At 41.7% G+C, this 25750-nt stretch overlaps 1 protein-coding gene across 4 annotated transcripts in view; it reads right to left on the bottom strand.

Moving 5' to 3' along the window:
• Positions 1-25750, bottom strand: part of pebp4 (phosphatidylethanolamine binding protein 4) — a 47992-nt gene that overhangs the window by 8532 nt on the left and 13710 nt on the right. For 3 of the 4 annotated variants that reach the window (XM_076104569.1, XM_076104568.1, XM_076104570.1), the window contains exon 4: positions 18503-18601. The exons of the other annotated variant lie outside the window; for it this stretch is intronic. In XM_076104569.1, coding sequence (XP_075960684.1) covers positions 18503-18601 — 99 coding nt within the window. The remainder of the gene's footprint in view (positions 1-18502; positions 18602-25750) is intronic. 4 annotated transcript variants of the gene reach the window in all.

Genomic DNA, 25750 nt, shown 5'->3' with positions numbered 1-25750 from the left:
AAGTGGCCCTAAAACCCACTTGAGGTAAGCATGGAAGTCCCCATCGAAAGCATCAAATATCTGGTCGCGGCACCTATTTCTGTCCTCTTTTTGTCCACACATAGGCTCCCCCCACAGGGTGACAAAGGTACTGTGTTACTAGACAGCATGCAAGGACAAAAGACAAGCAGGATAGTTTGTTTTTTCTCTCATCTCTTTTGATCCTCAGATAAAATACAGCTGATAGTGATGTAGAAACCTTAAACCACGTTCTCTTTGGGGATATGGACTTAACCAACTCAGAGCCTACGATGGTATGTTGCAGATTACCATCTTGGGAATAGTGCAAACACATTTTTCACTTAGCAATTACAATCTTTTGTTAAATAGGGAATGAAAATATTACACTGTTGGAAAGATATATTCTTGTCAAGGAAACGGGAAGATTTTGCTTTCTGGTCATATGTGGAGATTTAGGAGATTAGACGGATCACAAATGCGGTTTGGAGTTGATCATGACACATGGTGCCAATTAAATTGTTACAACTCTATTGTCATAAGTACATAGTATGTCCTTAAATCCACACCAGATTGACTTTTTTTTTTTAACCCAACTGCTTCATGTATATTTGACTCTTTCAGTAAAGAAACACAGCAGCATTAAAGCACGTGTCCTCTCTTATACATCATCTTATCTGTAAGTCTGTAACTGCTGTTTAGCAGGTTTAAGTACGAGAGTGCAGAGCACCAGTGTTTACACAGCCTGGTAGAATTCAGAAGATTAGTTTCAACTGCGAGTATCTTCTTCATCCACTGATCAGTGAGAAAAAATGCTTTATTTAGAAATAGCAAGAGTCCTGCAGCCTGCAGGATCCAAACCCATTGCCATAGCAACAGGTAGTCAACATTTCCCCACATCTTAATGTTCGACTCTCGCTCGCTCTCCATGGCACCCTCTGCGTTTTTAATTTCATCACAATACAGAGAGTAAAAGCAACGGCAACATAATGCAAAAATATAAATGCAGCCAAACATTAAAAGACAAATGAATCATGTGCATAACTCACATAGAATCACATGCATTGATACTCAGATATGCACGTCTTTAAAGTAATCAGTTGTGTGGTTGTGGTGGTTTTAACTGCTCCCGAGCAGAGCTGGTGTCACAGTAGTTGTGACAGGGCAGGGCAGTGTGAGGTCGCTGACTCTTGGTGTTCACTGGGGAGTGACGGACTTGCTCACACTAATCTAAAGGACATTCTCACATGGTGGGCGGCCTCCCTCAGGGACCCTGCTGTGGGGGCGGGACGCGGAGCCGGAAAACTTTTGACCACTAAATGATTGACAGCCGCTCGCTGTGTTAATTGTGTTTTTTTTTTTTTGTATTAAGAAAGGTTCAGCTTTAAGTGTGGGTTTTAATATGGGTATAGTTCTATTCTTGCGGTATGTTTTTACAGGTAGAAATACAAGTGCAAAGTTGAAATGTTAAGTTTCACAAAAACATCCGGGGACCACAATAAAATACAACAACAGCACGTAGAAGTACTGAAACGATGATATCGATGATCCTAGCGTTGTTTGAGTGCTTCAAATTCATCGTAGTTTGACTTAATTAAATTAATCTAATTCCAACCAATCATGGTGAACGATTTTCTTGTTAACCCCACCCGTGCAAAATCTGGGAATGATGATGTCATAGATTAGTGCTATAACATGATTACAAGGCTCACACATTGTCTGTTGTCCCCACCAATGTGCTGGAAAACAAGCACTTCGTTTGGGCTCTCATTTAAGTTATTGCTGCATGGAGATGAAAAAAACTATATTAACACTTTATACACTAAGGATCTTAATATGGATACCATGTCTAGTGACAATAGACATTCCAAAAAAATGAAACCTGATGGATGTCATTGCAAAAGCATAAGAAGATGAATTAAATCACGGTTCAATAAATATATTTAATAAATATGTAATAAAGCATCGGTGGAAATTTGATGCAAAAGAAGCGTGTTGGCTTCTTGTTACTTCTTATAAAGTAACAAGATTACTAGAGAATATAAAGAGAATATTCTCCAGTATATCATACTATAGGTATATTATGCATCTGTTTCACAACATATCTCACATACACTAAATAGTATGACTTGTGCAGTACAGCACACAGGTGCACTGACCAGCCGTCAACCGTTGTATTTTTGGATCAGGCTGGCCTCAAGCTGAGGATCAAAGTTACATTACATAAGGCAGATGTCAGAGAAAACAGTAGCTTGGACGATTGTAATTGTATTGTTTGCTCATGATAGAAATGCAAAGCATAGCATATTACAGAGATCCACTGGTCACCGATAGTCTCTGTAAGTAACGTGTTTAATCTGAAGCAGTCGACTGAAAAGCAGCAGAATATTAAAAAGTGATTCTTTACCACGAGATCCCAATAAAGTCCTCACGGCGTCTGTGTCAGTGTTTCAACTATTGAAGTTATGTCATTTCAACAGCTGAAAGTTGAAGAACACGAGGAACTGATTCATTATCTATGCAGTTACCAAGGAACCCACTATCAGTGTTTCCAGATATTCTCTCATGTAGGCGCTGCATTTTAAATTCACATGTTCATGAGTTACATAATGTCTTCTAGGTCCAATCATAGAGCTGAATATATACAACACCACCTTATGTTGTGGTCTATATTTAAAGTGGAATGTTTGCTCTTTAAACTCTTATTGTTTGATAGGAATAAAAGTTACATACAAACACAAACAGTGTACCATATACCAGGGTCACCTGAAATATCTCAAATCCATTGTTATTGTTCTTTATGTTGATATATATACTTTTGGATATATATTATATTTATATTGTACATAGTAGTTAAATGTTTCAATGTTTCTGCTTACCTCTGTTCTACTTTGCTGTCTTTAATGTCCTTTTTTTACATTTGTCTTGTTTATTTGTAAATTCTATGTATGTACGTTGAGAGCAACATGAAACCCGGAGTCATGCTTACGCATACATGGCCAATAAAGCATCATTAATCTACTGTTACCATAAAGTATTATTTACTCATGTAGTGGACAAACCAAAGATGTTTTATTCGACTGTTAATCAAACAAACACAAAGTAGTTAGGTTGAGTTCATGTGAGAGTTATTAAGTCAAAACAAAATGAGACTCTTTTACATCTCATACGAGGGGAATACCCATTCTTGTGGCTGTGATAATGAATCACACACTGAGCTGTGTGGGAGAGGCAGAAACTGACAGCGAAATACACTAAAAGCATCAAAATGGATGTTAAGTATTTTACACACTTAACAGAAAAGAACATTATTTAAAGAGGAGAGCTAACGGAACCAATGAGGACTGGAGTTGTTAATTCACCCATATATATCAAAAGTAAATGTAAATCCAGACAATACCATCGGCTAAATATTTGCTTTGTTCCATTTGTTCCTAAATGTTAACAAAACTATATTCACATATTTCTTCATTTGTCTCTGCTCTGTTCAAATGCAGGAGCCATCCGCCGCGTTAGACGCCAGAGCTAACTGATGTAAGTCCAGCTGCGGTGTTACGGACATTTCATCGCGCCTCTCCCTGTTGTTCATCGTGGCCCAGCTTGCCTTCATGTTTTACTGACTCTATTTCACACTCTGACTCAGACAAAAGCAGAAAGGATACCGAAACAGCCTACACGTTGATGAGCAATGAATAATTCTGAGAATCTGGAAAAAAGGCAATGCACCAGGGCTTTTTCTGCGGGTCACGTAATAGCCCGACACTCCAACCACCAATATTCAGCGCAAACAACTCTCGCTCTCTGTTCCAACTGAAACACGAGCGAGGCTTATCCAGACCAACCGATACATCACGATCCACCCCATGAAGGAATATGTTCAGAGTTCATAGCAGCACTATTACCATCCTGAAAGTCTTGGGATGGGACAACGATGCACCTCTTTTGGGTCTGAGAGTGGCCACGGTATCAGCAAGAACTTGCTCAACATTTGAAATGACTAACATTATACATGAATTGTTAACCCCTCTCGGCCTCAGAGGAGAAGATGAGCTGTGTGTTTGTATAACGTGTCTTCGTAACTTCCGCTGGGAATCCTCTGACAAGAGGTAGGAGTCCGCGAGGAGGTGGTGAGAAGGTGCAGGGGTGCGGTTTCAACAGGAATACCCACTTGTCCAACAACCTTCTCCTTCTCCGTGTGTGGGAGAGTGCTTCCCTTTGTCAGTTACTCATGCACCTCCTTGTATATACACACACACCACTTCCCTCCTCCTCCCTTGCACACCCTGTAAACCCACACCTACGACAATCAGCACCCACGTCCTTCTAATGCAGTTCTGAGAGCATCATTCTCCCTTTTACTTGCAGTCAGGCTAACAGACGGGGAGAGAGAGCATGACAGATGGTGTTCACAGCTCTATTTCTGAGGCTGGACTTGTACTGCCACAGCACCCCCCTCCACCCCCCCCCCCCCCTCGCCTATTCCACTCAAGCCAAGTGCTTATGACTGCCTCCTTATCTTCGCCTCAGTAATCAGCCCATTCATTTGCAGGGTTATTGTGAATTAAAAGTCTGCGTCTCACGAGGAGCCTCACCGTTTACAGGTTAAACACAGTGAGGTTTTTTTTGAGGAAGAAAAGACATTGAACATGTTCGTAACAACCTAATTTCTTTTAGGATTTCAGTGTAAATCTGCCACTTGTGAATTTAAAATGAGTGGGTCAAAAGATTCTCTGGTATAACGGGTGAAAAGAGACCACCTGAGATCACCTGACTTTTGAGTTCATGTAGTATGCGACAAAAACATCGTATGCAACAGTTTACTGACAAAAAAAATGTAGCTGTAAAGCACTTGTTATAGGTAGAATAAGTGTCCACTGTCAGATGCTTACTGCCGACACTATAGTCCCATATGTCTACAGCAACCCTAAACTGGAGTAGTGGGAAATTTGCAGTGCATGATGTCTTCATCCACCTTACTAGTGTCTAATATTCTGCAACCTGGAGTTAATGCTTCTGGATTATGGTCTATCGGTCCTCCCTGACTATGGCAGCAACAGCGGGCCATTCTGTGTAATGGTCTGGGCTGCCCCTCAAACATTCCTCCTCGAATTCTACAGGTATATGGTCATCAAACCGATGCACCACGCCTGTGCCACACTTTCTAAAACTACAGGACAAAGAGGCTGGAAGTTGATGCATTGCTCAACATATGATAGACAGGAGAAACCACCTCCTTACCAGCCACATCTACGGGGATCCATAGGATCCATAGGGCTATGGTGTAGCATGCCAATTGGTAGTCTATGACTTTCACTCATATATATACATATATAGCTCCTGTATCTGAGGCGAAACACAGAGACTAAACCCGGTGCTGATGAATGGCATCAGAGCTCAGCTAACAGATGGCTTCACCCTTTCAACTGCACTGCAAGCTTAAGCTACATCATATTCCTCTCCTGGTGCTCTTCAAAAGCCGATCTGTAGCCCATGCAGGTCATGATTAGCTGGGACCTGCCATCTTCTCAAAGATGGCACACAAACAGACCTTGGCAAAGCCCAGTGCTGCATGAACTGGGAGTAATGTCAGCCTTTATTTTACAGCACGCAAACTTTACTTCTTGGTAGAGCAGCTGGTCGATGTGTACGGCAGTTATAGCGTGTACAAGGTATGTTTTTTTCATGTTTTGGAAAGTACAAGTACTGTATTGCTCCCCCACTCCCACGTCCCATCAAAATAGGGAAAATATAATAATATCAATTAATCAAACTTAATTAATTTCGACAGTTAACACATAAAATAAGTGATACTGTATTGGTTCAATTCTAATTTTTAACACAGATTTGTTAATCATAAAAATAAACAGCTACATTTCCTGAAAAAACAAACCCCTATTAAAACTGAACATAACCCTAAAAATCTTTTTTTTCCTGGAGTCTCCAGCTACGGTGAATGAGCCCGAGTTGTGAAAAAGCCTAATGGGCTTGAGTCTGAGTAGATTGGTTAGTAGAGCACCCTAATGGAGATCAGCTGAGCGGGATGGATTGGCCTCGGCAGGACAGGGTGAAAGCCAGTGGGGGAGTCACCCATGATCTGCTTCAGCGCTTCAACAAATTAACCCACTTAACAATAGCCTGCTGGACTAATGGCTTTAGTAAAGAAACTCATTTGGCTTTTGGTAATGAACTGAGTTGGAAACATAAACAGTCCAGTTATTAAGTGAACTCCAGCCATCACTGACATCACCCGACACACTGTGATGCACCAAACCGACACTATACGCCGGTCGGGCTCATTAGTAGGGAAGCGTACTATTACTCAAACCACTGACTTAAGAAACTAGCCACCCAAACTCATTATCACACTCATCTATTCGGTCTAATTTGCATAAATTACAAATCTGCCTCAACAAAGTGGCCGTGCTGGGCTGGTCATCTCATTCTCATGGAGCAGATTGGGCCTAACAGGGCAGAGTGGAGGCCACAACGAGAGCGTTTTAATAAGATAATTTCCTCCAACCTGGATGCTGCTTCCGAGCCCTTACAAGCTTGTGTGTGTGTGTGTGTGTGTGTGTGTGTGTGTGTTAGTAAGTATGGGTGCTGATGAGTCTGTACTTTAGTACTGTTGAGGGAAGCCCAAGCGTGAGTTCCCAAGGTAACAGTCGGTTTGAGTGGGGGCTGGCTGACTCATTTGAAGGGAATCCTGGAACCTGAACACGGCTGCCCACTCGCCCCACCCCCAGCTTCATCAGCACAACAAGCAAACAAGGCTCTGACATGTCCCCATGTCGGGCTTCCCACTGACGGGGGTGGCACTGGAAAATCCCAGCCTACAAGTAGCATCAGAAGACAGGCACACAGAAACACGAGGCCTTGCTGCTCCACGGCTACAGCGGTGTTCGGTGGTAAGAAGAGAAATCCGTGGAGATAGTAAATTAATAGATTATAATAGACAAATACACCCAGGCACGTTCTGAATTTTGATTAATACATGAGAGGACGGGGGAGATGTAAGGGGGTGGGGAGAGTAAGAGGAAGATTAAGCTTATTAAAATTGTCAATGGCATAGAATTAAAACATTTTTTTTTTTTTTTTTGTAAGTGTGAACGTTGACACAAAATAAATGAGTATTGAAACCTAGTGGGCCCGTGGCATGCAGGAGGAGAAAGAGAAGTGAGAGGAAGAGCTGGAGGATGAAGGAGGAGTAGGTGGACAAGAGAACGAACTCTTTGCCCACACAATTAATCTAATTATTAAGAAATTAAAAGAGATCAACAGGCGTGTAATTGACAACTTAATTAGTTCAAGGTCAGTCTATTCTTTTGACTTTGCAAGGACTGTGGGCCATGGCGCAACAAAACAGCGAAATTTGGCTGAAATGTCCTTAAATTGCAATGATTAGATAGATATAGATACTTACTTTATTAATCACGGAAGGGGATTTATTATTTGTTTAAACAGCCACAAGTGTTTCCACACAGACGAGGCATAGTTTTCCAAATGTATAATAACTGTTTTATGTGGCATTAATGCAATGTTGCGTTATTCATAGAAAACAAAGGCAACATCCCATTTAAAAACTGAATAATAATTCTAGAAGCAGTAAAATCTGACCATCAAACAAAAACTGAACACGTAGCCAGTAATCCTCGCTGTTAAGAGCAGCCATTTCATTTGCTTCTGTCCGCCGTTCTGTGTGTTGATAACTCGATAGTTCATTCAGTGTCTTTAGTCATTAACAACTGAGAGCTGGTACAAAGGGATTTAAGAGGCAGCATTACTGTTTTGAATCGCTGGATGTTTAATTCTTCTATTATAATTGAGGTAGGAACGAGACAGAGGTTATGGTAACTGCTGGAAACCTGTCCCACTTCACAGAAAGGTTAATGAACCTTACAAGTCCTATGGGAGATGGAGTATGCTGTTAATTTGACAAACGTGGGAAATAAATGCTTTTATGCTTTTATTGACGGTGACCAATAGCGGCCTTTGCTGAAATGAAAGGTTTTAGTCTTTTGGGTGCTTTGCTATGAGGCAAAACAATAATGTGGAATGCATTTGTTGGAAGAAACTAAGTACATAATTGTTTGAATAGCAATTTCAGGCCAAAAAGCATCTTCATTATTAATTCCTACTTTTGGGGAACATATACTGTGCAAAATGTACAGTAACCTAATTCATGTTATGAAACATCTGCCTTTATTCTGAATACATTTGTGGCAATGAGGGATTTAAAAAAAAAAAAAAGCTGTATTTTAAAATCTACATATTTTCAAAATCCATTTTATGCACCGTTGGTCTGGATAGCATTTTAACAGGGCATCAAGGGTATAATATACTGAAAGCTGGAGAGGAACATGCGCAACAGTGTCGGCGCTAACCTGATTGGGTCTGTGGGTTCGAGGGATTCAATGCAAAAGGTGGCTGTGATACATCAGGACAGAGGTTTTAGGCACAGGACCAACTCTGTCTACAGTATGCATGATTAAGAGATTAAACGGATAATCTCCTTCACATTCAAAAGCCTGACGGAGGCAGGGATCTGGTTTCACAGAGATAGACTTTCACCATGGCTTAAATCTCACCAACAGTTCAGATAAACGTCGAAGTTCATCAGCCGCTTAGAGCTTTGTCGTTTTTTTAACGATCTTATAGGTGACACAAATATCGATGAAACTCGTTACACTATGACTCTTCTCAATTACAAAGATGGAAATCTTTCTTTACAAAATCTTTTTTTGACAAACTCAAATTTGTAATTGATGACCAGTTTTCTGAACTACTGCCCTACATGGTTAGGAGATGGATTACTTAAAGGTGCATCATATGCGATTGGGAGAAATTCTATTGCCTCTCGGCAGCTCTCAACATGGCGCCGCCTGATCTGGCGGCCCGTAGCTAACGGTGCTAACGGCGCTAACAGCGCTAAAAGTACAAACTACAGCCAACGTGCTGACAGAGCCAACAGTGTGTGAGCTAACCAGATGGTTGGTGCCACACTTCTGCAACAACGCTGTCGGTCGGGACGGCGTTGTCAGAATGAGACTAGTGCAGAGCGGCGGCCGTGAGCTAACCAGTGGGGCACGCTCACATTCACAAACATGCACTAAAAGCAAAGCTAAGAGAAGCTCGCATAACAACACACACACAGAAAAAGAGTAACTTCAGTCTCTGCTCCGGTAGACATTACTCAACTTTATCTTCACATAGCTGATAGTGGTTTGCTGCTATACTAACGCTCTCGCGATTGTTACAATGGAAAGACAGCTCTCTAATAGAAGTCTTTAATCTCAGGCAGCGGTTTAACTGGTATTCGACTAGTCAACGAGCAAAACTATAACCGTCCTAAGACTGTCCTAATCTTATTAGGACAGTCTGAAACCGGCCTTGGTCTTCTTCTTTTTGATACCCCCTCTCTTCTGAGACAGCTCGCTCTCTCCGTCTCTCACTCTTTCTTTCTCCCAGCGATACTATGGGCACTGTTTCCTGTTCCTGTGCGCACAATGTTTGCCAGAGGAACACACAAGAATCTGAGCTCCACAATCCCTCTTAACCTTTGACCTTGGCTTATTGTTACCTGTGAGCAGCACTGTGGCAAACATGTTGTACAAGTACAGTACAGCCCTGCAAGCTGTTTGTGTTCTGCAAGTATGGAGGGCAGGGGAGGAGGGAAGGAAGAGAGGGAGCTATTTAATCCCCCCCAAAGGAACTCCCCTCTCAACCCGTATCGTGAACTCACAGGCAAATCGCGTTGCTGGAAGGCACACCACACACACACTGCTGTCTTTTTAATTTCATCAGCTGAAAGAAATCTATACAGTGCTTTGGAATCAGACTGAGCTGCGGAGAGAAGTGAACTATACAGCACCCTGGAATGTAAACAGGTTTCTCACCAAGTGTAGCATAAAAATACCACAATGTAACAAACCTCTTGGCTATGATAATGGTCAATAGTACAGATCAGAGGTCTTGGTAGATTTTATGGTTGTTAGTCCTACAGCATATCAATAAGAACAAGTTGAACAAATCCAGAGAACAATTCAGAGGAAATGCAGTAATGGTACACAAATTATTCAAGTGGAACGCGGATAGAATGTTGGCTTCTACTGAAAGCATTGTATTGATGGTGGCTTTTCGCTTGTCATTAACAAAAGCATTATCTCATGGAAATATTAGGAACGCTGTCATTAAATCCCATGCAGTCAGCTGCTTGGTTAGGAATAGATAGGGGCCGTAATCTGCAGAGAATGGACTCATCTCTTGTGCAATTTTTGTAATTGTCAAGTACTGAAAAACACATGGAAAAAATGATTTAATATTCATAAAACTGAGCACACATCTACATGTAATTGCCAAACCTCCATCACTAAGCTTTGATAACAATGATGGCCAGACTTTTGAGTATTTTTTATAAAATCATGGTGGATTCTCGTATGTCAGTGCACTTTATTTTATTATGCAGAATCTGAGATGCCACACCAGTTCTAATTATTTGTTCATAACACAATATAGTTCTTTGACCTAAACTTCAGTTTTCTAATTTTGTAGTTTGGTATAACTTTTGGAACACAAACAATCCTAATCAGCACGCAGAGTTAGACAGGCCACTATAATATCTGCCAACTTTGCATTCATAGCTGTCACACTTAATTATCATGCCAAAATAAAAGAAAATACATTTGCTGCAGGAGGTCTTTTGTGAAGTCTTTGTTTTTGTGTACAATTAACTGGCAAGCATGCTATATACTTAAGTAAGGGCTATTTTAGGTGAGCATAATTGTTAGTGAGTTGTTTTTATCAGCATGCCTCACTCCCCTTCACTGCACCCTATCAGGAGACACCCCAAAGAGGAAGCGTTTTTCACAGCCGCGGCCCCGGCAACCCCCCACTAACCCTGACATTTGTTCATTTACCCGCCCCTCTCTCCCCCCTTCTGGTTTCCATGTCTGCTCCCCCCCCCCCCAGATCCATGTCTGTCAAAATTGACCAGTTTACAGGGGAACAGGTAGGCAGACTCCGGCGAGCCCCCCACCTGTACCCTGAAACACATGAATTTGCACGCGGGGCCGACTGCCAGAGATCCTGCTTTACTGACTGAAGTGGAGGGTGTGTGTGTGTGTGTGTGTGTGTGTGTGTGTGTGTGTGGGGTGGGTGGGGGGGAGGGGGGTATGACAAAGACGACAGCTTGTGTGGGGGAACATTGTCTGCGGCTGCGACTAGAAATCTTTTCAGGAAAAACAGGATTTTATACACAATGGTCGTGGGTGTGAAGAAAGGGGGCACATATTAAAAGAAGCGCCTTTATGTGTGCAGAGCTACTGGTTTTAAACTGCATTTGCATGGAGAAGGTCCAATCTGTTCTTTTTTTTCCCCTGCTAGGCTATAGTGTGACAGACTGGATCAAATGGGGCTTTCCAGGTTGTCCTTGTTTTCTTGGAGACTAATCATGATTTACCCAGGATGGTGTGCAGGGTACACACTAATGCAGCACACTGACACAAAGTAGGCCTACTTCCTAAAATAAATGTGGAAGTGAATGCATTTCTTTCTCCCCAAGAAGGAGACTAGATTCACGTGGTAAAATCAATAGGAATTTAGTTTTCTTAGAAAAACTATTAAGAAACATGTGAAAACTATAATTTATGGATGATCATTCCCTCGCTGCCCAAAACAGCATTCACTGCTTCTGATAGAAAACCATAGCAGCTCACGTTCTTCATGCAGTGAAACCTCCTCAATCATCTCACCAAGGCAACCACAGCAGGGAGGTCAGCTGTTATAGAGATGGCGAGGCTTGGTAGGTTATCAGCTACAGTATCGTGTGTGTGTGTGTGTGTGTGTGTTTGTGTTTGTTATATGTGGACGGGGGATGGAGCTGACAATTGAGCGGAGGATTCTTATGTAATTCTCCCTTTAGGTGGCGGAGAACAGTGAGAGCAGCAGCCCACACTGAAGAAGAAGAGCGTGTTTGTTAATAAGCTGAAAGTAAGACGAGATCTATCGTATTATTATGGGATGTTTGCACACACAAGACCAGGGGGGTCCAGATGTAGCAGAGCCACGGTGACAGCAAGTTCAGGTATTAAGTGCGGCCCCCACTAATCAGCGGTACCTTTTAAAACTCTTTCACACATGCACACAAATCCGTGCATGCAGACAGCACACACACACGCGCACACACACACACACACACACACACACACACACACACGCAAAACCACATGAAATTGGAAAAACCTTAGAAAAGGTCAAAAAGCTTAAAAAAAAAAAGAAGATGCCAAGCTAATTTTAAAAAAGCCAAACTAACAAACACTAGCATCATAATGTGTCTGAGAGGTTGAGAGGGGAGTCTGATGAGGTTCAGTGAGGGAATGACTTCCACAAGCTGAACTCCATGTAGTACCACCTCTGACATTTGTCTGGCTGTGGCTGACAGCAGGATGAGCGCCGCTCTAAATGTTAAGCACCTCCAGCTGAGCCTCCATGTTAAGAGCTATTGTTGACTTGTACTGAGGGAGGATTTGGATATTTAGGAAAAAAAGATAAATGACCCGCATGGAAAACTTTATCAGGGTCAAACTAATTCAAGCTGCAATATGAAATGTGTAATACTAAATAGTTTAGGACAAAGTTGTTTTCTGACTTCTTCGTAATTTACGAACACATTTCTTTAAGTTCCGGCATAACTCTTAATCGCATACTTAGTTTACTGACTTCTCACATGTATATCTTTGACAACAATCTGTTCAAAATCTTTAAGGCACTAGTAACAAAGAACATGTGTTTATGCTGTCAGTTTAAGTACAAAGGATGTCAACAGGTGCACCAAGTCGAGTTTAGATTGGATAAAGTCGCTTCATATGACTTGGAGCCAGGAGGCACGTCTGTGTAAAAGTTTGTGAAACCATAAACAAGCAAACCGTTAACCTGGGTTATGAGCATGTTTAGCAACTTTTGAGTGCAAAAAAAAAAAAAAAAAAAAAAGAAAAATCACATTAAAAAGGAAAAATTTTCAATTCCTTTGCGCCCACCCCCTTGTCATAAGATATGGATGTCCCGTAAGGTTATTTGTGTTTGCTGGGAAATGAAGTGCTCAACTGGATTAAAAACATACTGCATATGTTTGGAAATCTGTTTCCCTGGGCGTATGAGTGGAGTGAGCGAGCGTGAAGCAGCAGCTTGCGTCTCCTCCAAGAGAGAGGGCAGACACTCTCATCATTAGCTGGGCTACAATGTGCTCCTCTACCTGCTCCAATCTGCACAGCCAGGCTCCACTCTGACGCCAGACAGATGTTCCCAGCACGAGGTGCAAAGTACGGAGAGGGGAAACGAGAGTGAGCAGGAGAGAGGCAGAAGAATGGAAATATTCAGCAGAGTACACAATAAGAGTTTAATTATGAATAATACCAATGGATCTTTGTTCTCACAATGAAGCTAGCTATGGTTTGTCTGGCCTTTTGGGAAATTGTTTTTGGCTTCCATATGGGGGCAGCTGTCTGTCAAAAAAAGAAACGCTTAAATCATAACATGCCACAGGAGAGATAATTACAGGATAAAGAACAATGCAATTGTGTATGTTTATTTGCAATATTGAATATTGGCTTTTGCAGAGGTTAGAAACATATTTTCAGCACTATCATTTGCTGCAGCTCAGACACTAATGACTTGTGTGACATTTTTTGCAAAACTTGACATCAACCTTGATACAGCTTGTTCCTCTGACATGAACCATTGTTGTTCCCAAAAATATGAAATGATAATAAATGAGCGACGTCATCACAATGATTGGCACATGGTATTTCTTCATTATGATTAAAGCTACACAAACGATACTGTTGGGAGGAAGAAAAGAATATGTGTGTGTGTGTGGGGGGGGGGTAATAATAACAATGACAAAATAACACCAGTTACCCTTTTTAGGTAAAAAATCATTGTATAATATGCAATAAGGGGTTACACGCCTTTTAGTTTGCAGTTAAAGGACATCTTGAGGTGTGGAGCAGACGATCTCTGCAGGCTGCAGAATTCACAAACACAAAGCCAGCTGGTCTGACACAGTCACAATACTTCACTGTTTGTATTTGCCTGACCAGCAGCAGAACACAGGCTCTGTTCCCCTTTTGGGAGCTGCTACAACAGAGATGGATGTTAAAGCATGCATATCCCTCATGCACCATAGTAATGAGCACAGCACACTGTGTGCTAAACTGTCCAACTGGCCTTCAATTAGCCAGGCAGAGGGAGTTAACAAACACATGATGGCTTCCAATCCAAAAGACCTTATTGAAATGAATCTGGACATGAAGAAGCCCTGACTGAAGAGGACACTGAGTGACTACAGCCTGAAGAGCTCACGACGGATCATGAATCTCTGGCCTTATTGAGAATGAACCTCATGTTGCTTGTAAATAAGAAAACTGCAATGCAATCAAATCTAACAACAACAACAAAGCTGAATGCGTTTGCATCTGGTGGATATATACATGCTGTACTTTTTCATAAAATCATTTTAGAAATAAAATAATTTGAGGCACAGAAAATTTCCTGGAGACAAACCCTCGGAAGACAAAACTCATACATCATCATAAAAAAATAAGAAAAAAATCCATGAAAAGCTAAGGCTACACGTCGCTATTTAAAAGGGGGTATTATAGAGATCGTGAACACCAGGGCAGGAAAGAGCTGTAGCTGGGGCACTCTGTTGTAAGTTCATATTGCATCATGTCGACTCACAAACCACCACAATTATAATGAGCAAAGTAAAAGTAAGCCCCAGTGCTGTATTTATATAAGCTGCCTCTATTCAGATACTAATGATTTGCTTGTTACAGTAATTATCGCTGCGAGACCACACCGGAACATCTGCATTGGTTTAGACTCTGGGAGAGCAGACAGAGGGAGGGAGAGGCTCACAATCTGGAATTCGACTTTGAGAGCTAGACAACAATCTGTTGATGGTTATTTTGGTAATTGTCCATAATTGATATAAAAAATAAAAAAAACACAGAGTGTGTTGGAGAAGCTTCTAAATGACTGTTTCTGTAGCTCAAGGAGGCAGTTGCAATAAAAATGCACATAGATCATCTATTAATGTGAGTTCTAACAAAAAGTGGACAGCTGGTGGAAGAAGAGGAGACACACAGTTTACACTTAACTGCTGGAGTAAATGGTTTTTGGCGCGATAAATGATATAGCGCTATAAATCAAAGATTTGACACTGGACAATAACTTATCTAGTTGGGTGGCTATTGTGCATATTTAAAATCCTCTGTTCAGTTACTCGGACAGAGTTTCCTCCAGTGTATTGAAAGCCCGGCGTAACGTAACTCGAGTGACTGCTCGCGACAGAGAGCGTGTGTGTAACGGTGAGTATGAAGTTATCAGTTGTCTTATAGATGTGAGTGTAGCACTGCAGTCTGTGTCGAGCTTGTTTGACTGTGAATAATGATGAAAGTGAAGTGGGTTAGCCAATGGATGTAAAAAGAACTGAATACAGCGTTGGAGGCCGCGCCCCATTCATTTCTATTAAAGGTGCTAAGTGGCACATGAAGCAAAAATGGGGCCCAGAGAGCAAGCGCATTGGCACTTCCTTCAACCAGGCCTCCCAGCCCTCGGTCCAGCCACGTTCCCGGGCTCATTCACATCAACGAATAACTCTGGATTCAGCTTAAGCGTGTTTTACAACTTTGAGAAATTAATGATTTAAATAAGCATGGCATCACGTGACGGACCCATAAACTGTAATTCCATTCAGTTTTGGCCACTATTTAAAATTGTCTTCAAAGCCCGGCACTCTTCCTGGAGGCTTGGGTTAGCCACGAAGTTAGCAACAGCTAGGCGCACTATGCTCTGTTTGTATCAGAAAAACACAAAGTTGAACGTGAAAATGTCAGCAATAGCATCATGTTGTATATTTCATTTGTTACGGTTAAAAAGTGAGGGACATCTGATGAAAATAAATGTAGTTTTTAAAGTCATTGTAAGAACAGTAATGGTATTATTAAGTACTCATATCGGCCCTCGGTATCGGCAAGTACTCAAATGTAAGTACTTGTAATTGGTCTGCAAAAAGTAGTATCAGTGGATCCTTACATTTGTGCATATAACATGAACATGTTCTCTTCCTAAAACACAATTTATGTTTTCATAATCATCAATACAGAAAAAAACGTCAGAAGGTAAGGATATCTTACAACAAATAAAGCCTTTTTTTTTCTTCAGGAAGACCAATAAACCTGCCTGTTTCTATAGTTAATGCTAAATCCGGCTTCGCATGAGGCTCCACACTAGTTGTGGATGAATACTAGAAGTGTGTGGCAGTGTACAGTGTGTGGCAACAAATATCAGGCTCTCAAACAGCTCTCTCTGTGGTTAAAGAGGGTTTTGGCATGGCTGACTCATTGTGAGGAGATCCTCAGCACATGAGTGAAGAGCTAGCTAAATAATGCAGCTCAAAGCGAGGTGAGTGACGAGTCTACAATAAACAAGGTAGCCGCAGTGTGCCCTTTGTTCTGTTGCAAGCGCTGCTCTAATGAGACCTGGGCTGAAGAAATCTGTGGTGCCGCGTTGCTCAGTCCAGCCTGACCTCGCTTCACTCTCAGCTGAATTAAGGAAATCTTCTACCTTCTTAGCTGTGGCTACGGATAAAGAATACACACTAATTATTGAATCATCCACAAACTAGGGCAAGACTGCAAGACCGTGGACTAATGAACATATATCTATAACAAGAATATGGCTGCTGCTTGACGAGTGAGGAGGAAAAACACTGATCCACTTGACATTTGAAGGCATGACCCCTGACGTTAGTGAAATAAACTACTTTGCTTAACAAATAATCTACCATCTAACACAAAGCAGTTTAACTGTTATTGAAAGGCGCTTTACTCTCCTCACATACAAAAGACTCTCACTCTCTCTATACACACACACGCACACGCACACACACACACACACACACACACAGAGACACACATTCATTTATAAATTCAACTACATTGCTGTCAAAATCACAACTGCGCTGAAACAAAATCAAACACATTCACATCGACACTTGAAAAAACAAAACTGAGGTTGTGTGATGTGACCTGGTCACCCTGGTCAATTAAACACCTCCCACTACAGGTTGGCATCACTCAAAAGGCTCATTAACCCTTCTGACCAACCACCAGTCACAATCAGAAAAACATCCCATCACATTGGCCAATCCCTACATGGACAACGCAGGTCAACACCCACACGAGTGACAGGAAATTGAATTGCTCGAGAGAATGTGGTCCGTCTGAGCACTTGAAAGACATTTGTTTATTCACAGCTGGTCTCATGGCCAGACAGACTTTATGGGCTTAAAAATAAGAAGCAAAGGTGATGCCTAATGCCATTTTAGAAAGTGGAAATTACTTGTTTCTTTTGTTTATCATTTATGTAAGCGAGTGCTATGAGGTAAACATCCTTACAGGCAAGCAGGAATGCGGTTGCATAAATCATTTCTAAAGCGCAGCATCACAAAATTCTGAATTCATAGCCGTTGAAAGGTTTGCTAAAATATATATATCCCAGATACATCACATTTGGATCTTCGAATCAATGTGGCATTTAGTTTAGTGCACAACTACGCCTTATAAAAGGAAACGGGAGCAGTGATACATCGCCGAAGCGTCTTTGTGTGGTTGTTTTTCAGACCACTAGTCTTAATCTACTGGGTTGATCTTCCGGTTCCCGCGGGATTATAAAATGTCTGCAAACCTCCAAATATTTGAGGCAATCAACAACTCAACACGCATTTGGCGTTAGAATGCAAGAATGTGAAAACACACAAACGAATGGATAAAAAAAGGAGTGAAATATGAAGAGAAATAAGGGGATCGGAGCGGTGCCCATTTCGGGGGTGTAAAATATGGAGAAGTGTGGATCATTGGGGGAGCTGCTCTGCCTGGGGGAACAGATGAAGGGAGGACACTCTGCCAAGATCTCTCCACTGGAGGGGGAGCTGAGGGACTGGAGCTCTATGGGAGAAAGAGTGTGCGCCTCGCATGCTGCTCTCCTCAATCTCAGTCTCACACGCCTGCATTGACACGTCCCAGGCTCTCTGCAGCAGAGGGAAATTGCTGCTGACAGGGCCTTGCAAACTTTCACAGCCATTTAGAAAGACTTACTCCCACACTTTTGTCACAGGCATTTATTGCACAAGATACATGATATGAAAAATTAACATTTTTTGAACTTGGCATCCCTTTTCCACCAAGTTAGGCTTTAAAAACCATTCATAATTTTTCAGCCTTGCGATCGGCCCCAGTGCAGATGTAAACACGAGACATGCCAAGAGAGACCCCGAGATTATGAAAATGCACAATTTTCAAATTTAAAAAAAAAAAAAATCCAAACGCTCCTTCATAAATTTGTACCATATGAGCGCCTAATCCAATAACAAATGCTGTCCGTGTCCCCATCACTAAAACACAGGAAGCTGTTTCCAAGAGGGAGCAGAGGTTACTGCAGACTCTACCTGTATGTCCACGACCAGCCAGTGCCTCCAGTGAGCAGATGTCGGCTTGGCGCGGCTCGGAGCATCAGGATCAACCATCGCCAGAACATACATCTTATTCTGCAAACAAAAAGGGGTATTCATATATTACTATTTTTTAATACAGATAACGTGCTTTACTACAGTACCACACACATGGAGATTGGCCCAGAGGCAGCTCCATGTAGCGGCGGTATACCTGATCTCGTTCGCTTTCTAAATGCGGCCGTGTGCTGTTTGTGCTTCACATGGCCCAAGGCTCGACAGACATCTCTGCAGCGAACAACACTTTGTTTAAATACTTCAAAACAGATGATTCATTTTACTTTCTTACTTAACTAACTGTACCTAAAAAGAGCGAATTTGATTCTATTCATAAAAATTGCTGTTTATTTTTTACGTTACTTATTTTCTTGACTGCGTACACAAAGCTGGAAAAACACGGTTCATACCAGAAGGTTGGGTTTGCCTTTTGTTGGCTTGACATATAAACTTAACACAGTCTGACTTCAGCTGTCAAGGCTAAAATGAAAATAAAATGTCATAAGACAATATTGTTGTAAAAGGCATGAATTAAAACTGTTATACAAAGGCAGCAATTTACATGAGAATATGTCCTGTAGCCATGCTAACACCTACTGCAGTAACACTCTGACAGCAAAAGTACAGCTCTGTTGTTCCTTAAACTTAATATCATTACTGTGACATCAATAAAATGACAAGATTTTGGATCTGGTTCCAAATCCTCTCGTTAACATATTCACAGTAAGTTTGTGCCACTTACCCAGTATCTTTGTACCCCTCAATCTGTCAATAGATAAAGTGAGAGGAAAAGCATCTTAACTAGCACTTGATCACAGTTATTGGACGTTGACTTGGCGGCTAAACTGCCGGGCATTTTTTCATTCTGTCTGTCCCTAAAAGTTAGAGAATTATGAGAGCAGATTGAATTATTGCAAGAGCACATTTGTCATCCCTGGTCCTGTGCCCAAAATCTGCCAGACCATATGATGGGCTTTTTTTTATTTTGTTCACTTCCTCTACAAACAGAGACATTTTAACCGAGGCTGTTTCAATCCACGATGTCCTCTTACTGTGTATGTACCTTCAACTGAAGCAAGACCATAATGATATCAGCTTTAATACACATAAAACAGATGCAGCGTTTCTTACATTCTTACACTGTCTGCCAAACAACCATGTCTGTGGCGCAGTGAAACGTTTCATAGAATCAAACGCTCGCATGTAAACATAAACCTTACATTTCTGTTTGTTGTGTCCTATCAAGACATTCTTAAAGGCCTCTGAAAATTATCGTAAGCCGATGTACTTGAATGAGATAAAGAAGTAGTCATGTATTTTTCTGCAGATGCTCGTTTTCAGAAGGATTCTCTGCCTACCTGACAAGCAGTAATAAGCGTAAACAACTAAGCCTAATAATAGGATAATACTGTAGTCTCAGCGATAGTGCCTGCAGGTAACATCCAGACACACCAGGAACAATAGAGCCTCCTCCACAGCCTGTCAAAAATGACTCTATATCAGTGACCCCCCCGGGCAGCTTACCAACCATGACCTGTTGCCTTCTCAAGAGTTGTAATCCTCATTTGTACATGTTTGCTACCAGGCAAAAACACTGTGATAATGTAGTTACACTAATATTTAAGTCAGACCCTGATGCATTAAAAAATAGCACGGTTTCAAATAACAGCACAAGCGCACACACACACGCATACTAAAAGGCAATTAAATTAAAAATTACCTCCAGTCACAATTATCATTGAAAGAAATTTCAGAAAGATTATTTCACGAAAGTTACCATGGACGGAGATACACTGTATAGGACAGGCTTACTTTTCCTAAAGCCTAAATTTAGCACAACATTAAGAGCATTTCACATTCATTTCTAACTGTAACAACAAACACATGGCCCATTTGTGGTGGGCCCCGAATTTCAATGATTTCTGCACATAATTTGTGCTTGAATTTCTACCTGTAAGAATCTGGCTGGTCCAGCTGGCACGGGCAGTAAATAATACAAGAGGCTCCCTCCATGCTTGCACTTCACACGTTGTGGCATGTACCCTTCCCTCTTACAAGAACACTTTTTTCTCCATCTGTCAAAATCCACATTCATTACGCACAGATATGTGTGAAAGACTCCAGGGAAAAACAGATGCATATTGTGCCATCTGAAATAATTTATTGTGGCTCGAACAAACTAAATGTATATCAAAACATGTTTTACCGTGGCTAATTCTCATGGCTGGATAGTGGAAGGAACAGGTTTTTCAAAAATATGTTATCAGTATTACTACTAATAGGAATGAGGAAACGTAACATTTTGAGCCTTGATGATCATTTCAAATTTAGATTTGCTTCAACACTGCAGCTAATCAAATCTCTCACCGGTGAGAGTTTATTTTTTTATATTTTGGAAGACACACAAAGCTAATAGTGAGAAATTGTTTCAATTAATTGAGTTGATTTACATTATTGTAAAAGAGACGAGAGGTCTGTTTCGCTCTGTAACGGTATCTAAAGGACTTTAAAAATGTCAGAAGAATCAGAGCAGAAGTGAATTGTGGGTAGGTGTTGGCCACAGACCACCGAGCTCCACAGGGCCATTATACAGGAGGTACCTGGGTGTAGGCTGGAGGTGGGGGGAGATTGAGCCTGCATTCTCTTGGGATTAACCTCCCACAGCCTGCTGTGATCACAGCAAAACGGCCCGATGGGACCGTACCTCAGACGCCAGGCGGCTGGAATAAACCCTGCTGCCTGTCTCCGTCTTGGTTACTGGTCAGGTGCTCTCTTCAGTGACACCTATAGAGTTTGACGGGGGAAGTCACTCAAAACTTCTTCCTGATTATATACGATAGACATGCAAAAAAAAAAAAAAAAAAAAAAAACTTTTTATATTGTGTATTTTTAAGAGATGACATGAAACTCCCACATCATGCCAATAGCATCGAGTAGATACGCTGTTTGCAAAACAGAAGACGGCAAAGAACAAAGGCAGAGGAATACCAGCGTCTCTGAGGATGTAAACTACTGGCTTACCTTTGAGTGAACTCTGCTGGGGATGAGAATCAGAGAGACATCTAATCGCTGCTCTCGTAGAGCTGCCTAGGCTATCGAGCCCAGCTCTGCTAACTGATGACACCACGAAGGGCGAGAGTGAGTTAGCGAGAGGGAGGGGAGGAGAGGCCCCTCTGTGAGTTTACAAGTTCATGCTTTATCCCTGACCCAATACCAAACAGTGTCATCCGTACGGCTGCCTATTAATATACCCGTTGCTTTATCCTCCCTGTTCTTCCTCTCCTTCAGCCTCTGCGCAAAGAACCCACAACGTTTCATTAAATGGTCAACTGTGCTCAACGCTCGACCCGGGGCAGAGCAACGCATCGATCTTAAATCCCTGTTTAAGTAGCAAAAATACTTGAACTCGCTTGGTAATTAACAGGTATCTGTGTTGTGATTAAGACACGGCGATGGCTTAACAACCATCGACTGCGGCTTAGAACGAGGTTGAAAGATCGATCTGTAAATACAGAAAGATAGAAACTCTAAAACACAACTGTAGAAGTACATCTTTCAAATGATAAATCTCAACGAAAAAAATGTCAGTTTATTTAAAAAAAGATTACAAATGAAAGTTAATATATAATCTTGTATCAAGTGAATTCATACAGGCAAGACGCGTGGACTTTTATCCTAAGGACAAAGTAATACGGTCTCATTTCGGAGGCCGATAGCAGAGAGAGGGGCAGAAGAGCGAGTGATGTGAAGCGTTACAGTGGCACCACTTTTAGGGTAAAAAAGAGGAGGTTCATCCTGTTGGAGGGGAGGTCAAAGGTCAGCCTGACACCAGTAATTGAATCCTGACCAGAGAGCGGGGGGCCGTGGACCCAAAAATGAGATGGAGATAGAAGGGGGGCTGTGGCACTCACCTAGAGGTCACCATCCTTACAGGTGAGGAGGCCTTCGTTGGCCATTAAGAATAGTACACACACACACACACACACACACACACACACACACACACACACACACACACACACACACACACACACACACACACACACACACACACACACACACACACACACACACACACACACACACACACACACACACACACACACACACACACCTCATCTGCAGAAGCTTTGAATCCTCATTGTTCCTCACTGCAAAAAACCTTCTTCATGGGCAGTCATAAAAGGGCTGGTCGGTAATCTGCCACAGAGGAAAAACTGAAATAAAAGGGTCTCGTTATGACTACAGAGACATAAATACAAATGTCAGCTTAGATACCTACAGCTGTTGAATGATCTGCAGGTTTATAAATGTAGACAGCAGGAAGGCCTTTTATGCCTGCAGTTCTCACGTAGCAATAGTTTTTAACAAACTGGGGGGTTTGAAGACGTGGCTTTTTACTGCCCAGCTCAAGGAAAGAGGTTGAGTTGCATGATGGGTAATGTTTTTATATACAGAAAACTTGTTTCATTTATGTACCCTAGATTGTCTGCTCTTGCGATACAACATCTGCTCGTACCAACTAAAGCATAGTTCATGTTTTATAAAACTGCACTGTGTATTTTTTTTTGTCCCACCAACACACTTTGTGCATCATTAAGGTCTAAACAACACTTTGAATGCATTCCTTCTTCTGAAAACATTTGCAAAGCCGATGTTTTTATATTTCAGACTGTGCACCGTTGACATCCAAGGTTCCGTGGTAGCAGTTCTTGAAAAGTGCCTTTGCTATTGTACCACTATCACCAGAAACTGTCAATCATCGGATGAGCGTGAAACCAATAACAGGCAGCGTCTGTGTGGGCGTGCACGCTACAAACAAAAACAGGGATCCACTCGTAAAAACATTGCTCCCCACCGCTACTAGTGGTTATGAAATCCAACAGGTACCTTTACGCTTACGTTTAGGGCACTTGGTAAGTTCAGGGAAATTTCAAGGTCTTGGTTAAATATTTTCAGAATCCAGTGGCTTGTTTACTTCCTCAACATTTACCTGAAGCTTTCACTGAGCTACCTTTTAGTCAAAGTGTTTTTGTTGCGTAATCCTAGCCACACAAGGTGCTCAGGATACTAACCGCAGTCTCCAGAGTCGCAGCACTTCCTTTACTGGTAAAAATGACAACACTGAACATTATCCAGGCAGCAGTTACATTTTCCTGAAAACATATTTGGCAAAACAAGTTAGTAGTGTATGCAGGGTTGACTAGGGACTAAAGGTCAGGATATCTCAGCCTCCTCCGATTTGATTTTGACACGCACAAAAAAAAGCAGACTCTCCCTCAACTTAATGAAAAGCCCAATACTAAATGGCTGGAAGGCCCCTTTAAGATTGTATATGAAAGAAATGTGGATATATGGACACATACTGTACATTGACACACAAACACATGCACATAAGGTCAACAAGCCAAAGATGGTGTTTTTATTTTCGGTGTATATCAGCAGAGAACGCTGCACCATGTTTTATAAAAACTCCACAATACATAATCTCAGCTTCTGAGACCATTACACAAGATGATTTGGGATATTTCACAAGAGCCAGTAACAACCACAGTTACTGGTTTAACACTGCGATTGATTATTGACACGTATAAATGATATGCAAAGAGAATGCCAATACTCTTCAGTGTGTTCTTAAGCGCCTCACACAGTGCGGGCTGCTCGCTACCTCCAAACCTGCCTATTTTTAACTCAGCCTGCCTCCCACACAGGAGTGGAGTGTGAAGTGGCTTATGAATCCACACTTCCAGGAGCCTCTTGGTCAAAGGAAAGTCACATGTGGATACAGACGCATGTTCTCGGCCCAAAGACAACACAGCTCCTAGCTCCCCGCTAGGTCGACAAACACACGAGTGAGCTTTACGACGTGAGGACGCAGCGGTGGAAGTGGAGCCACAGCGGAATATGAAACACAAGTTTACATAATTACATAATCACTTAAACACTTTTTCGGTTTGAAAACGTGGAATACAATGCTGCATATTAATGAAATTAACACATAATGCTAAAATGAGGCAAGGCAATATTTTCTCACACCCTATTTTCTGCACATTGAATATGAATCTGTGTGACACTTGCACATTCTTGAAACAGACGGCCAGCAGAAGCACAAATAAACATCTCTCTGATGAACTTGTTTGAATGCAGTCTGTCCTGAACACTGTTTGTTCTTTGGCGGTGCGGTTCGGGAGCTGCTCTGGAGCCATAGCTAACAGTAAGACGGTTCACAGTCTGATTGAAGCTTGAGGGGGGTGAAGGAATTAGCAGCAGCCTAGGGAAGCATTTCTGCATTTCTCTCAACATTGAAGACCTCTTTCACCGCACAGTGCTCGCGAACACAGCCGTGCTCATGTTAAGCTTATTAGTCACCCTGGATGCGATCTTGCTAGCTGAGGCTTTCAACACTTTCTAGTGGTGGCTCTACACACATACACCTACTCACTGCCATGAAAGCATTTCTGCAAAATGCACATGCTCAAAACACAGTAACTACCACTAACAGGTGCTCTGAAGTAGCACGCAGCCAGGCTAAATGAGGCAAGAGGGAAATGTTTTTTTGTCGTGTAGTTTGGCTGCTCAGAACACAACACGAGGCAAACAGGGCAAATTGCAGCACTGGACTCATATCCATAATTAGTCTGTCACGCATGTCAGAGACAGAGTCATAGATCTGCTATTTTACCACCAAGTGCAGCCTATAAAAGGGAATGGTGAGCACATAATTACTAATTAATTATAATTACTTCACCAGCATTTGGGAATCTAAATCAACTATTTTTATTCTAAAAGTACTAATTTTGATTCTTGTTCCATTTTTGTTTTAACTTGGAGTGATAAAAGTGAAAGACATATTTAATATAATAGGAGAATAATTGCTATTGTTGGATCTATTTTCACACTCAGTGCCACATTTTTAACGACCGCCTATAATATAATATATGATCCGAAAGGCTCACAACAGTAACACTCCATGAAGAACCGTCATGCAGCGAACACAGTTCTGAAGACGACGGGATACGTGGTGCCATGACGGGAGCTTGGTTGTAAGCACTCTGACACTCATTCCTATCTGGCCATCAGAGCTGTTAAAGGTGTCAGGCCTGTTCACAGGCACTGTGTGTCTCACCAGCCAACATGGCTTCCACATTTTTTCTATCATGATTAATTATGGTTTCTGATGGTAGTACA

Source organism: Anarhichas minor, unplaced genomic scaffold (assembly GCF_050575085.1).
Source record: "Anarhichas minor isolate MPS153535 unplaced genomic scaffold, ASM5057508v1 ptg000030l, whole genome shotgun sequence".
In the NCBI taxonomy this organism is placed as follows: Eukaryota; Metazoa; Chordata; class Actinopteri; order Perciformes; family Anarhichadidae; genus Anarhichas; species Anarhichas minor.
The sequence above is the reverse complement of the archived record's forward strand: the minus strand, read 5'-3'. Positions and strand labels throughout refer to the sequence as shown.